Source organism: Phallusia mammillata, chromosome 1, assembly GCF_965637545.1.
Source record: "Phallusia mammillata chromosome 1, kaPhaMamm4.hap1.1, whole genome shotgun sequence".
NCBI lineage: Eukaryota > Metazoa > Chordata > Ascidiacea > Phlebobranchia > Ascidiidae > Phallusia > Phallusia mammillata.
The window spans coordinates 20,368,167-20,383,249 of NC_137252.1; the positions used below are offsets into that span (position 1 = coordinate 20,368,167).

At 36.6% G+C, this 15,083-nt stretch overlaps 1 protein-coding gene across 3 annotated transcripts in view; it reads right to left on the minus strand.

Moving 5' to 3' along the window:
• The window catches only part of LOC145223831 (DNA mismatch repair protein Msh6-like), a 75,183-nt gene that overhangs the window by 22,033 nt on the left and 38,067 nt on the right, over window positions 1–15,083 (minus strand). For all 3 annotated transcript variants that reach the window (XM_080090243.1, XM_080090238.1, XM_080090230.1), the window contains 3 exons: window positions 4,128–4,252; window positions 3,177–3,312; window positions 2,914–3,019 (listed from right to left, as the gene is read on the minus strand). In XM_080090243.1, coding sequence (XP_079946369.1) covers window positions 2,914–3,019; window positions 3,177–3,312; window positions 4,128–4,252 — 367 coding nt within the window. The remainder of the gene's footprint in view (window positions 1–2,913; window positions 3,020–3,176; window positions 3,313–4,127; window positions 4,253–15,083) is intronic.

Below are 15,083 nucleotides of genomic sequence, written 5' to 3' on the forward strand. Positions count from 1 at the left end.
TTTAGCCAACAAGGCTGCATCTTATTCTATTCTGGTTTGAAGGCCAAAGAAAGGTACAAAATTCAAAGGCTAATTCGGTAAGTTTAAGTTTTACTTTGTTGTGTACATTTTATGTTACTAAGCCACGCCTAACGATACGTTATGTTTATGCATTTAAGTTTAACGCCTGATCACTTACTTATAAAGGTTATGTTACAGCAAATATCTCACGCCGCTTGTCTTGCACTTGCTAATCTACTGGTGAAAAACTACTGTACCGTGTCATTAACTCTAACTTTTACTAAGAAATATGTAAAGGGTACGTTTGATATGATTGTAGAATAATCTACGTGTCTGATTTAACGTAGAAATCCTCGACTCACTGAGGTATACAGCTTGCGGGCGCTGTATTTTAAACAAGGCAACCACGTATCTTATCATTTTCACAAACCCGTATAACGATACAAGGTCCTTGACAACATAGGGTGTAGATTGTTTTATAGTTCGTTTTCATTCTTGCACGAGCATAATTTATAGTTTGGCCCGCTCTTCAATATTTGACAGGTCAGTTCGCTTCACTAACCATTAGCGCCGCAACGTCGTGGCAGCTTTAACGTTTTGAATTTCAGAATGAGAATCTTATTGGAGTTGAATTATAGTGATACGAAATGTCTAGGCCTATGCTAAGTACGGCTACGAATAGCGAAGTACTAACAAAAGGTAAGAGATTTGATTTATTGATTTTGAAACCCCGCCGGACGCGGATAATTTACTGACATGAATATATCTGATATGACTACCCTAAACTGATATGAAACTATGCCGGTTATGTCTTTAATTATAACGGATACGGCTAAAACTTGACATGAAAATTTATCGGACATGGCAATGCACCTTTGATGTTATATGTCGTAATATTAAGGACAGACTATAAAAATGATTTTAGATTTGCTTATTGTCCACCGTCCCAAAACGATAATACACTTTTTATTGATTAATTAATCAACGTGTCGAACGGAAATAAAGCAGAAGTTTAAAAACGGTAAAACAGGTGATAGCAGACGCTTTTGGGCACCGCATTTTATTGCGGACGCGTTCTAATAACGCAACCACGCTCCTTGAGCGGACGAGTTTTCATCTCGTGTTCCTACAAACAATAAGTCGCTAGGCATAACGAACGCCTCAATGCAAAACAGTCCTATCGCAGGCTGTAAATAAAACACCTAGCATTTGAACGGTAGGCGCAAAATATCCCAAAAAAAACTTGTCAAGAGTTTACCTACCGAGTTCTTTTCGCATTGGTGACACACAACAAGCGACTTGACCGCGAAACGCATGCACAACCACTTATAATAGCGTCGCGTGTCCAAAGCAGTGGCCAAGCCATTTGCCAATTTTTACAAGCCAATCACAAGAGCCCACGCCTAAAAAAAACCGTAAAAAAACCTTAAATCTGCAAAGTACTAAGACTCGGTTGATTTTCTTTGACAGAATTCGAAACTATAGACACGTGACGAAATGCAAATCAATTAACATTGTTATATAAATCCTAGATGTTGTGTCATGTGGGATTAAAGGTTGTAAAGAAATGTCCAATACGTTTTTATGTCCCGCTTATATTAAATGTCATCATATCCCTTAAATGTTAGATGTTTTTGTTAGGGCTTAGTTAGGGCCTTCAACAAAGCGGTTTGTAAGATTTTTCAGACAAAACAAGGTGAACAACGGAGATTCGACCGGGAGTTGAAACAGCGTAAAACACATCCGGCAAATTAACGGAAAACATTCTTCGACGAGGGAAGTTCTGCATCAAATCACGTGTTCAAATCACGTGGTCTCTCCGGAATTAATCAGCAAACATCTGTTCTTTTCTCGAGATTGCTTTTTGTAATTTATATTTTTTCCTTTTCGTCGACCCCATTAACCTTGAGTAATCAAGCGTAATGACTTTGGTACATTGATTTCTAATCCCCGTTTGTCCAATTTCTTATCTCTCGGGTTTCATCATCTGTTGTTCAATCAAGATCGCTATCGAATTTTTGAGTATAAATATCGGACCACAAACATTTGGAATTCCATTTCTAATTCCCATTCTAATTCCATTTCCAATTCCAATTCTGATTCTATCTTTCAACCGTTAAAATTCTGGTCAAAGTGCGAATATTATATTCTGTCATTATTCGCTTAATGTACGAATCGCTCGTCAACTTGATGTTACGTTGAACTTGTAAAAGTAAGTTATCTGTGTTCGTCTGTTTGTTATGTTGCTTGTAATAAAACTCGTGAAGTAGATACTTAAGTCTGTGCTATGCTCAGTTATTAACCGGAGTCTTTGCAAACGATGCATACCTAAAAAATATTTTCTAGTAACTGTTCAAATTTTATCCACTTCTGACATTGTTATCAAACTTCAGCCATTTATGGGACAGTGGTAAACAGTGTGGCTATACAGTAAAACACAACAACTGACACCCTAATATGGTGTATTCCAAAAGCTGTTCAAATGTATTTCAATTTGGACATTAAAGGGACCCATAATAAGATTTTATGCAATTCAACTGAACGCAGTTCTGCAACAACGTTTTATCATGCTTTTCACAAACTGTAACAATCTGTGTAGGATCCTTTTATGCAAGGAGAATTATAATAAGTTGACTGTACACTTCACAGCATGATACAAGTTACTTAAAACACAACATTACACACATGATTATGCAAGTAACAGGCATTTTTCTCAGCTGCAAAAATCATGCACCTTAACTGTGTCTTGGTTTTGAAGCTTGTAGTTGGTGGGTTTTAACACTTATTTGGCGCTGTAACCTGGCTGATCGGGGTAAACTTTCAAACAAAAGTAAAGGAAACCTACTATTGTTTACTTTTCAGAACTATCAAACTGAGAAAAAGCAATGATTACAAAAGGAGAGCAATACATACCTGCAAACCTTTTATGCATTGATATGTGGCCTCATATTTCTCCAACAGAGAAATAAAGTCATTTATTTTTTTCTTTGTGTACTTGTCTTCCTCATACAAAATAGCCCTGTAAGCAGTATCATATTTCTTATCACTTATTAATGCCTTTAGTATATACCAGCTCTTTTATGGTGCTACTGTCAAACAGTAAATGCCCCTGGGCTGGATCTGGCCAGGGGGCTGTAAGTTGGTGACCCCTGGTATATACAATACTTGTATTTTACCTGCTTTCAGGGTGATCACAATTAACAGAGCTAAGAGATTGAAAACAAATATTGCTGAGCATTCGTTCTAAGTCAGGCATTTTGCAAAGCAGCTTCCGAAGTTGAAAAACAGCTTCATCATGTGTAAGAAGGTCACCTAACAAAACATCTACTGATTATTTAAACTGCTAAAAAAAAATTTCTATTGCATACACACAGTAATATTGTATTTTCAATACAAATTGATTTTAACACTGTACAAATTTGCATTTCATAAATACAGACAAAACCAATCAATCACCCGTTCGCAAAAATATGGTTTATCGGTTTTGCGACACCCAGACCATTGCATGTCATTTGGTAATGAAAAACATTAAGTAAATGCTTTCTGCTTATTTTGACAAAACCAGTTGATTGGAATGGTTATTAATTTGTTACCTATTAATAGAGAAAATATTTCTTATTAGTTACCCAGACCTGACATGCGGTTCACATGAAAGGTCCTATCAAATGTGTACTATTTATACAGAATTAGCATAATCGGGGCAAAATGCTTGGCAAACTGCAATCTTGATTAACCAGTTTTGTCTGTAATTTATTCTATTTAATGACTAACCACATTCTCAATTTTTTGCAGTTACAACAGATATATATTTGTTACAAAATTTTAATTGGGTCCTTACATCGTTTTAGCAGTTAACAAAAAAATTCCTTTATCACACAATTTATACAATGATCATTTCATGATGGAAAAGACAAATTCGTTAAAAGCATAAAATTATTGGCAGCAGCTAATTGTCCCTAAATTTAAGTATGTGATAGCACAAGACCAACTATAAATAAAGAGATCTGTTCCCAACAACCTTTAGATAATAGATTAAATTGCAATTAATATTGCCTAGCTGCACATGTCTTTTTTACTGACTGTCTCCAGTCATAAACCAAACCCAGGGACAAAAACAACTAGCTTACCAATGGCATCTAGTCTATCATTTATTACTTTTGGACAACAGGATGGAACAGAAAGCCATTTATGCAGGAGGCGCTTTCCGAAAGCAGTTTGGCAGGAATCCAAGCAATCCAATAAAGTTCCTTCCCTAAATTTAAACCATTAAACAACTAGGAGGATGGCTTTAACCAAGTTGCAATACATTGTAGTTAATTTTTGAAAAGGGGCATATAGCATTAATTAGTTAAAATGGCAATAGATTTCATATTTGTAAACATCTTCTTGTATCAGGGGAGAATCTAGAAAAAATTAAGGGGGGTGTCCAACAATTATTTTGGAAATTCCCTGACGTTATATAATAGGATTTGGGTGTTCCCCTTTCTAAAAAACATCATAACCTTCCCACACACCGAAAAAACTGATGTCGCAAGGTATCACTTTTGTAACTACGCACTGCTTAATGCATAACAGAGGTTTGGGGTTGGGACAAACTGTTTTACTATTATGGACGCTGAAAGCTTGTGTTGATACAAAACACAACACAAAATGTTTACCAATAAATTTTCTTGGCGGGCCGCAAAAAGAGGAACTTTTTTGTACTAAAACCTGAATTTTCTGTTTAATCGTCTAAGGCAGGGGTGCCCAACCCGTCAATCGCGGTCGACTGGTCGATCTCGGACTGATATCAAGTCGATCGCGAGGGTTGCAGAAAATTATTTAAAATAGTTGCTTTGTAACGCGTTGCTGTACAGAGATGACTTTATTGTGTGAAATAATCATAAGTATGTGTTAATAAGTTCTTAAGTAGGCACTTCGTTACATTACAAAAGTAATAGTTGCAGTAGTAATTGTTACTTTGTTCTGGTACCTGCTATGCCTTTGCTAATTTGTATTGGAATGGTAGATCTCGAGAGTTGGACTACTTCAAAAGTCGATCTTGAGTCAAAAAAGGTTGGGCACCCCTGGTCTAAGGTTTTGAGACCTGAATATTATTACCCCATTGCACTTTTGAAGTTGCTCTGTTTTGATGTTTGCTACAAAAAATCAATCCGTTTGTATCACAATACGCCTCACGCGAAATACTTATTCACATGTCAAATGGCGTAGTTAATTGTTTCGTTGCCAAATCGTTTTCTAGTTCAAAACGACGTGTTTAGAGTGCTTTTTAATGAATTGCAAGCAGATCCAAACCAGAGAGTACAAGACCTCAACCTAACTCGCAACTTTGGCATGCTGCAAAGACGAGCGGCATCTGTTATTACCTGTTATCCAATAAACAAAAGAAGAAAAATAACTAGTAAATTTAGCTAAATTGTTAAAATTTCCAATTAAGGCTCTACTATCTAGCTTACTCGTCAAAACTGCAGTGGCAAGATAAACATAACTGTCAGGTAATCAAACTACATTAGTTGCTTGACAAAAAAACCTTTACTGAACAGTTTAAACGATGACTAAACTTTTAAGTTGCGCAACGGTATGAATGCAATAAAGTTGGTTACTATACAAGGCATAAAAAATGCCAAGCATTGGCAAGTTACCAATTAGGTACCTTAACAACATGGTTTGATTTACACCGATCGAATATCTGAACAAACAATTACATGTTTGGTAGGTTATAAACAATATAGCATTAAATGTTTTAAACCAGTTAAGTCGGATTTAACGTGTTCAATGCGAAAACAGTTTAAAACATTACATTTAGTGCAGTCAGCACTAGTGATGGGACGATACCAGGTTTTGAAGCGAGTACCGATACCGAGTACGAGTACCACATGTATATACCTTCGATACCGAGTACCGAGTACGATTACCGAGTACTTAAGTACAGTGTTGTACTTAGTTGTATATCACTGACTAATTTATCTGTCATGGCCGGGGTACAGGCGTGCACACACACATGCAGAAAAATGTTATCTCCATACGATAGTGAAAAAAATATACGTAACCTGGCGGAACTTTTTTCCAATTTTATGCTGTCCGAAGCAAATATTGGCATAAAGTTGCCCGTATTCTTATGGTGTAAATGGACCTTCGGCACTCGCACGTTGGTATCGAAAACTGAGACAAAAAATTTCGATACCGAGTACGAGTATCGATACCACTGAAATCGTTCGATACCATCGATACCGAGTACCGAGTACCGGGTACCCGTCCCATCACTAGTCAGCACTTTTGACTTCAGCGTCCTTGGCAGATAATCACTTTTGTATTGTCAGCGCAATAAACTCTCCTTTTTAACGCCTCCGTGGGCTAGACTGGAAAACTTGGTAAGCCAAGTTCGGCTTAAACTTGTAATTTGAAGACACATGTTGCAAGCACAACACAGACTTTGGCAATATGTAACACAGAATATAATGTGAATACTCCATAATGATACTATTTTGCTTTTTTCATGTTACAAAACATGAACATCAATGTAAACAAATAGTGCTTCTTGCCATTGCTTGCATGTTGTTTTGTTGTCACACAATAGGTTTGCAATTGTCTATTTCTCATATAAAAGCAAGGGCAGTGTGTGATTGTCAGTGTGTTGCCCCAATAATCTAAAACAGGGCTCACCAAACTTTTTTCAATGTGGGCTGAACAATATTAAAAATGGCAACATAGCTAACAAGCACTGATCCCAATTTATGGTACATAATGTTTTTTAAAGTCAGATAGTGGAAAAGTCAAAACCTAAAATCGTGTGGAATATTAGGTTCTGTGACCCCTGATCTAACCAATGATTAACTAGAAAAGGTGACTATTTCCACATAAAATATTGTATATCACATTTTACCGAATGGGTCCCCACACATGTGTTCATGTGAATTGGTTATGGTATAAAGATGGTGCGACTATTTTTTAGATTCTTACGAACAAGTCAGTACAAAACATCAACCCAAGCTCAAAAAGAGTTTGTCCATATTCTTTGCCCATCATTATGTTTCATATATGTACAAAAGTAGGAAAAAAGGGAAAGGTAAAAAACACTTTCAATCGAGAATTAAATCTGTAGCTTTGACTTCAAAATTGCTGTTCAAGGCCAGTTTTGAAATGAAATTTTCCCACAAAACCTATTACAAACCTTGGTAAAAAAAAACATTTACCATTGACCTACAGTAGTTGCTCCAAGTGGGGCAGCAAAACAACTGTTGAATGGCCTTTTGAAGGGCTGTAAAGGTAACCATGTGGCCGATTGAGATTAATACTAAGCGAGAAACCCACTACAAACAACTGTTTAAAATTAGAGCACAGTGGAGCTTGTGTTTCTGACCAGTTTTTTGTATTAACGACTGTTAAACCTAGAAATGAACATTCCGGGGAATAGGGTGAATATAACTAAAAGTTACAAAATACTTTACAATGCACCAAACAACAAAGTATTTAAATCCTGAATAATGTACTTTAGTAAGGAGAGCTGTTTTTAAAATTTTCTCTTTTGGGAGCCTGTGGATGAACTGCTGGATCATTGGGGTCAAACTTCCGGAGGATTAAATTTGGATAACGAACTAACATGTGTGTTAATTTAAATAAGTTAAAAGCACCCTTTCTTGATGGAACAAACTAGCGTTAGACAGAAAAAAAATACACCAAAAACAATATGTGTCAATAAAAAGTGGGGTGTCTTATAGCCATTTCACACACAATTTAACCGATTTTAAATTGTTTAAATATGTTCTATGACAACTTGTTGGGTAGCTTAGCACATATTGCCAGTGCACATAAACTATGGACTATTTCAAAGCTTTTATTGAAACACGTATATACACAAGAAACCAGTTAATGGCATAATCTGTGTAATTGCATTACAATAAAAAATCCCAAACCGTCGCCCATCATTTGTTAAGAAAATTGCCGGTTAATCACATAAACTGGATAATTATGTCAATTTACACAAAATATGCAATGAACCGAATTGGTGATCTCCATGTACAAGTTGCACAGATCGATTTTTTTTAATAGAAAGTGGCATTATGATACAGATGTCATGCTGTTGATGGATTCTTTCTACCACCAATCTGTTTGCAATCTGGATCATCCTATTTACTAAACTGCTTAGCCAAGAATAACTGCGCAACGTTCAAACGTCTAACAACGGCAAAGACAATGTGATTTTTTTATAAAAATACATTGAAGTTACACCAGGCCTCCTCTGTTTAAAAAGTTATTTGTAGATTAAATAAACATTCTGTTTACTAAGTAATAACAGGGAGTCATTATCTCAAAGTCATGCACATTCAAGTTTTTGTATAGGTTTATCTAACAGCCATTTGTGACATAACAAGTGTTGAAACCAGTGGTTCTTAACCGGAAATTTAATGGTTTCAGAGGGAAATTATGTAAGTCAGGTGACCAAACTCGGGCCCGAGGGTCGAACCCGGCTTTGAATTAATCGTTAAAAGTTACTTTCCTAAAATTTTTCCACAACAACATGTAAGATTAATTTCAGCAAGGCTTACAAGACACATACAAATCCAAAGGCCGTTTATTACATCACAGACAAGACTAAAAGTATTAATGCCTTTGCTATTGTGCGTGAATAAAGGTTTTCCTTTGTTGATTGTGATGCAATAAATGACTATTGCAAGCAGAGGAGACTCTTCAATATTCCAAAAACTTTAATCTCTCACAGAAGCACCAAACTAAATAAGATTTCAGTATACCTTTGAGGCTCCAGACCAAATCGCTTCACAAAATTATTTCATTTAAAGATTAGTTTTTTTGTTTGTTAACGTAGGGCACAAAACATCAGTATAAAAATAACAGAGGGGGAAATTCGAAGTTGGTGGTTGACTTTAGTGGGAAACCACACCAAAAAGGTTAAGAACCACTGGTTTAAACTTTATATGAACAGTTCCATGTGCTAAAAATTACCAAACTGATATTCCGGCCTAGACGCTGATTATAATTTCTAGCTAAGTGCCAACTACACTCCAATAAATTAAGCTGCTTTTTCAATTGAACAATGTTAAATGTGACAAAAATGGTTAAAAACTTTCAATGTTAGTGTTTATGGCTAACCAAACATATAATACTTTGTCACAAAAATCAAACTATGTTATTAAGTTACACGTAATTGTTAACTTGCCAATGCCTGACATAATTTATGTATTTTATAGTAACCACTTTTATGGCATGCTTGACCTTGCGACTTAACAGTTCATTTCACCTAAATATTATTACTTGCTCGAAGAGCAGTTTTTGACATCACAGACAAAACTAGATATGAAATTAGGCGCAAACAATTGCATTCATTGCTACTTCCGATGAAACAAAAGCATTGATTAACATGCAAGTAAGATTGTAAAGCCATGAGGTCAACCAAAATACGCATTTAACCACTAAGGGACGGTGACTCTAGTTAGGTAACAGCAGGCCTAGTTTTAATTTTATAGTAATGTAACTATATATATTTTGCAAATAGGATAGTATGCAGTATTAAAGTCTTTGAAAGCAGGGGTCACCAAACTCCACATTTTTTGGTTGGCCAAATCGTATTAATAACTTTTTTTAACATTCAAAAATTAATCTACTCCTTACGAAAGTTTTCCTGATGCGATATGTAGAACTGATATTACCTAGTTTCATAGGATTACAACGGCCAGGATTGATCCAAAGTCGGTTTGTTACGTCACAAACAAAACTACAAGTGTTAATTGTGCAAACAATTTTCTTCTTTTGTTACTTGTGACATAATATACAAGCATTGCTCGTAGTAGGAGACTAGCTATACCGTTTAACAGTCGCATTACCAGAGATTTTGAATGGGGTCGTAGAAAGACCATATCTTGGCGCCCCTTTAAAAATCATCTTGAGGGCTAAGTTTGGTAAGACAATGCTGGGGCAAGTAAACTATGCGGCCCGCGCAAATGATTATTAAACTTATCCGGCCGCAGTGAAAAAAGTTTGGTCACCCCTGCTCAAAAGCATATAGCCTGCGGCTTCTAGGTAGTTCAAAATTTGGCCCGGCACAGTAATCTATAAACTGTCTACAAATTTCCTGCAATTTGGGCGTTGTTAAAACAATTCACCCAAGTAGGGTAACTTATGGGGTTCCATACCTAAACTTATAAAATACCAACCGCAATGATCCAAACTATAGTCTTGTAAAATCGCGCCCCAATCAGCCAATATTTAAAATTTTAACCACTCAAAGTGCTTTGTGCAGCAAATATTACTGCTCTGACGTCAGAAGGCTTTTAACACCCCATGAAGGCATGTGCAAAAGTAGCCATCAAATTAGATGACAAACATAAGTAACATATGTTTCGGTGCCTATATTACACAGTTACACCACAGAACTTTTCATTTTGGTGCTGAGCTGCATACAAAAACGTTTTACACTTTGGGAGTTAGTGGGTATATGCTGAGGTAAGAAAGTTAAAAAAACAAATGACACATCTACATAGCTATATCTACCATCTGTAACAGTGTCATCCAAATACTTCAAACATCTCATGGAAAAAGATTGTGGACAAAGTGTTGGGAAGAAAAACAAATTTATTTTGCATTGGGTTCCATATTATCTAACATTATTTATAACCCTTCTCGTTCGTTTCTGCAGTGTAAATCAAGGAGCCCACATCCATAAAGTTGTGAATACGTCTCATTTAATTCAAACATTAGACAAAATTGTATATCCAATCAGGGTTATTGTAGGAAACACAACCGTCAACAACTCACTATGGCAAATCCTACAACCTTTTGAAATTTTATCTAGTCTTGACATTGGTCACAGATTTCAGCAAACTTGCTATTTGTGATAAAGCAGGCTGTGATAAATGATGGGGCGACAAGGTAAAACACAACAACAGATACCCAAAAACGGATTAAGCCTGGCAACAATAGCTTATTTATTTCATGACTATATCCGGAAACTGTGAAATTTTTATCCCAATCTGTTAAAGATTTCCTGGTGAATGTGACAAACTTCACCAGAAAAAATTAAAAATAAACATGGCAAAATTTCATGTGTCAAAATTTAAAAGATTTCCTGGTGAATGTGACAAACCAGGAACTAGAATGGTGGTTTTCCTATATATTGCCAGTTTATATATACAGACGAATCCGGTTAATCGCATAATCCGTTTAATTGCATCACAATCAAAAATCCCAAACCGTCGCCCATCGTTTGTTAAGAAAATCGTCAGGTTAATCGCATAAACCGGATATTCGCATCGATTTTCAACGAAATATGCGATTAACCGGATTGATGATCTCTATGTAAAAGTCGAACAGACCGAGTTTTTCGAATAAAAAATGACGATATGATAGTAAAATCCTCCGGAGGTAATGTACACGAAAAGACGTGGATGCATGTTTGCATTCTACACCAAATAACACATCTAATTTCAACGTTGAAAATGACACGTCTCGACTATAAAATATTTTGAAAAAGTCATTAGGAGATTAAAACGGCGTTCAGTGTACCGCTGTGCGATAACAAGGAGTCGTTATCTCAAAGCCGTGCACATTGATCCTTTTTTATTGGCTTATCTAATCGCCAATAGTGATATAACAGGCGTTTAAAATTTAAATGAAGAGTTCAACGTGTCAAAATTACGAAACTGGTGTTCCGACAAGGACGCTGATTGTAATTTCTTACTAAGTGCGAACTGCACCAAATTCGAAGTGTTAAACTGTATTGAAATTTAAACAATGTTAAATGTAAAACAAATGTTTAAAAATGTTTTCTGTTATATTGTTCATGACCCGCCAAACACGCAATGGTTGCAAAAAATGCTAGATCGCAAGTAATCACACGATGTTGTTTAGATTCACGTAATTGGTAACGTGCCAACGACTGACATATTTTATGTCTTCTATTCGTGACCTTGCGCAACTTATCAGGAAGAACACCGATTAAAAAAGGCATTTATTCCTCTAGTCTAGTACTTGTTGCTGCTTTAAATTTTTGAAGCAACGATCACACGTTGATCACGTGACAGTCACGCTAGTCCTGCAGCTGCAGTTTGCTGTGTAAGCTAGAAAGTAGCGCCACAATCTGAGTCTTTAAAGTTTTGCTAAAATCAATTATTCTTTTCGTCAATTGTATAGCGGGTTATAATAGAAACTGCTGCAGCTCGCCTTTGCGCTGTAGAATGTGCCAAAGTTGTAAGTTTGACTAGGTTTCGGTCGTGTACTTTCGGGTTTGGGCCTGCTTACAAATATGCACCTAGCACTTTGCCGCTTAACGCGTTGGTTTGAACTAGAAAACGAAATAGGTTAGAAACAACAGGCCATTTTACGTGTATATGAAGCGAGACGCCTGGCACATTTATAAGGGAAACTACCCAAAACAAGACTAAAACGTCATAAACCGTCTTCATATGGAAGTTCCCAAATTTAAATGTTGGGCCCCTTGGCTACGATGCGATGTAACATATCTTTTCAAATAAACTTACTGCAAGAGAAAGCACAAATCAAGCGAACTGTGGCGTGCGCGCCAACTAAGAGTGTGTGTGCGTTTCTACTGTTTCTTTAACACACTTGGGCGATTGCACCATAGCCACGAGACAGTTAGAAAGCATGACGTCATGCATTGCGCTGAGAGTAATAAATCTAGTTTTGACTTGAGAGTACTTTTTTCGATTCTCGGCAACAAAAGAGAGAAAATACTGCCCCGTTGCCATAGTTGAGCGTCACTGCAACTTTGTTTGAGCTGGGGAAGTGAAAATGAGCACTTTCGTTAACGGCGTGTACTGTTTACATAGCAACCGGATTATCGCATAATCCGGTTAATCGCATCAAATACCCGTGGCAAATCGATGATGCGATTAACCGGATTCGTCTGTACTACATCATATTCAACGATGTATCACATATACCATTTACTATATTTATAATGGATATATATTTGGCACCTACATTTCATTGGGTCCCTATCTTTTTCCTGGCACTTTATAACATAATTGTTTCTGCAAGCATAATCTAATGGGTCCCCACACATGTGCATGTGTAATTTGGTAACAGTAAAAATAGAGCACAATCATTGTTAAACTGGAATAGTGGTTTTCCTATATATTCCATTTTACAGAAACTGTGCCATATTTTTGCACCATTCATTATAATTCAATTCCGTCAGTGATCAATGTCCCGAATGTTGTTAGATAAAGATATGGCGCCGATCTCGGCAGGAGGAGTCTGTCGTTAACCGCCATAAGATGCAAAACTGCGTGATACAACAATTGCATAAGCAACGTTTTTAAATGATCTACAAACATATCTTGATTGTACAGTGCAATAAGACTGCCTGATTGCATGTCTAGTTATACGTGAGGCAGAGATATTCACTTTTCAGTGGGCAGGTTTGCGCTTTTTGCGCCCAATTGGGCTTTTTTTCGACATTGAGTTGTGCGTTGTTTTCACGAGGTGGAAAATGGATGAGTCCAACTATTTATACTTTTAACAAAGTTTCAACATTTTTTTCCTTGATAGCCCTTTGTTTGTTGAATTAGGATTTTTAATACGCACATAGCGTTCCCTGGCGCCAGTAAGTTTCTACATACCAACAATACGATTGCTTAGCTGGGCTTACGCTTTCAGTTTGAGAAGTCACGTTACACAGGTGTAACAAATCGTGCTGCGTTGTCGCTCTGCATTTCGAATCACGAATAAGTTGTCCTACATAATGTCCAAGTGACGACTGCGTTCATGCGTTCAGGGAAGGGGACCCATAAAAATTAAAAATAAACATGGCAAAATTTTGTGTGTCTCCTTCGGTAAGAAACAGTAATACCTTGTTTTAATGTTTTACTGCTTTTATTTATTTTAGCCTGTTTGTTTTAGCAATCATTTTTATATCGACTTGTATTTCGATTACAGGAACTGATGATGCCACATTGGCAAAATATATATTCCTTCAGTAAGGGGGCTGGAGTTGCTGAGTCACTTTACAAAAAACACCATGAAAATATATATTTCATATTACACAAAACCTTTTTGTTATATTAAGCCATATGTGAGAACATGATTGCAAAACGAAAAAAAGGTGTGCATGTTGGGGAAGTGTTCACTACTCAACTCAACTATTTATCTTTTAAACCGTCTCATTTAGGGATGTTCAAAGTAGAATAACTGGGCATTCCAAAATAATTGTTTAGAATCTAGAATATCGAATCCAATTCTTATCATTTTTGACTGTGCAATCATTAATCTTGACAGCAATGAAAGCAGACCAGTTTAATACATTATAAAACATATTTTTAAATACAACACATTATAAAACAAATTTACTTAAAATATATAAAAGAACCAACCAAAACTAAGAAAAACACTGGGAAAAAAAACTTGCACAACTGCATTGAAACAAAATGCCCCAAAACCCACAAACAAAGAAGAATTGGCTCAATGCTTAGCACAGTTACCGTATTTTTCCGTGCATAATGCGCCCCCGTGCATAATACGCACCTTAAAAATGGCATGTCGATGCTGGAAAAAAGCCTGTACCCATGTATAATACGCACCCAAACTTTGACTCTTACTTAAGTCCGTAAACGTAAAATTATTCCAGAAAAAATAGCATCTTTGGGAACAACCGGATGTTATTCTGCCGGTCAGTATCACTGCGCATGCGCTAGCAAACTCGATAGCGCGAAGAAAATGTTTCGGATTTGTGTAGGGTACATTGTGACAGCAAACGAGCAGGTGATCGAGCAAGCGTCTGATATGAGAGCATTGTGTTCGTATGGAGCGTGTTTAAAGTGAACAGCAGCCATCTTGATGAAACTGCTAATTAAACTGTGAATTGAAACTAATAGGTAGAGAACTGAACTCTCGCTCTTTATATACCTAACGGGTCTTGCGCATCCATTCTGCGCATCGGATCCGAATTTCCGCCGCCCAGTTTGAATATCTAGCGCCATATAGGTGTCGATTTTTAAACTAGTACTGTAATGGCGGCCTCCACATGATATCCGGTCTGCGATGGAGATTAAAAAACAAACAATATTTGACAATAACACACCATCAAGGATTGCACCATCGCATCAAACGAT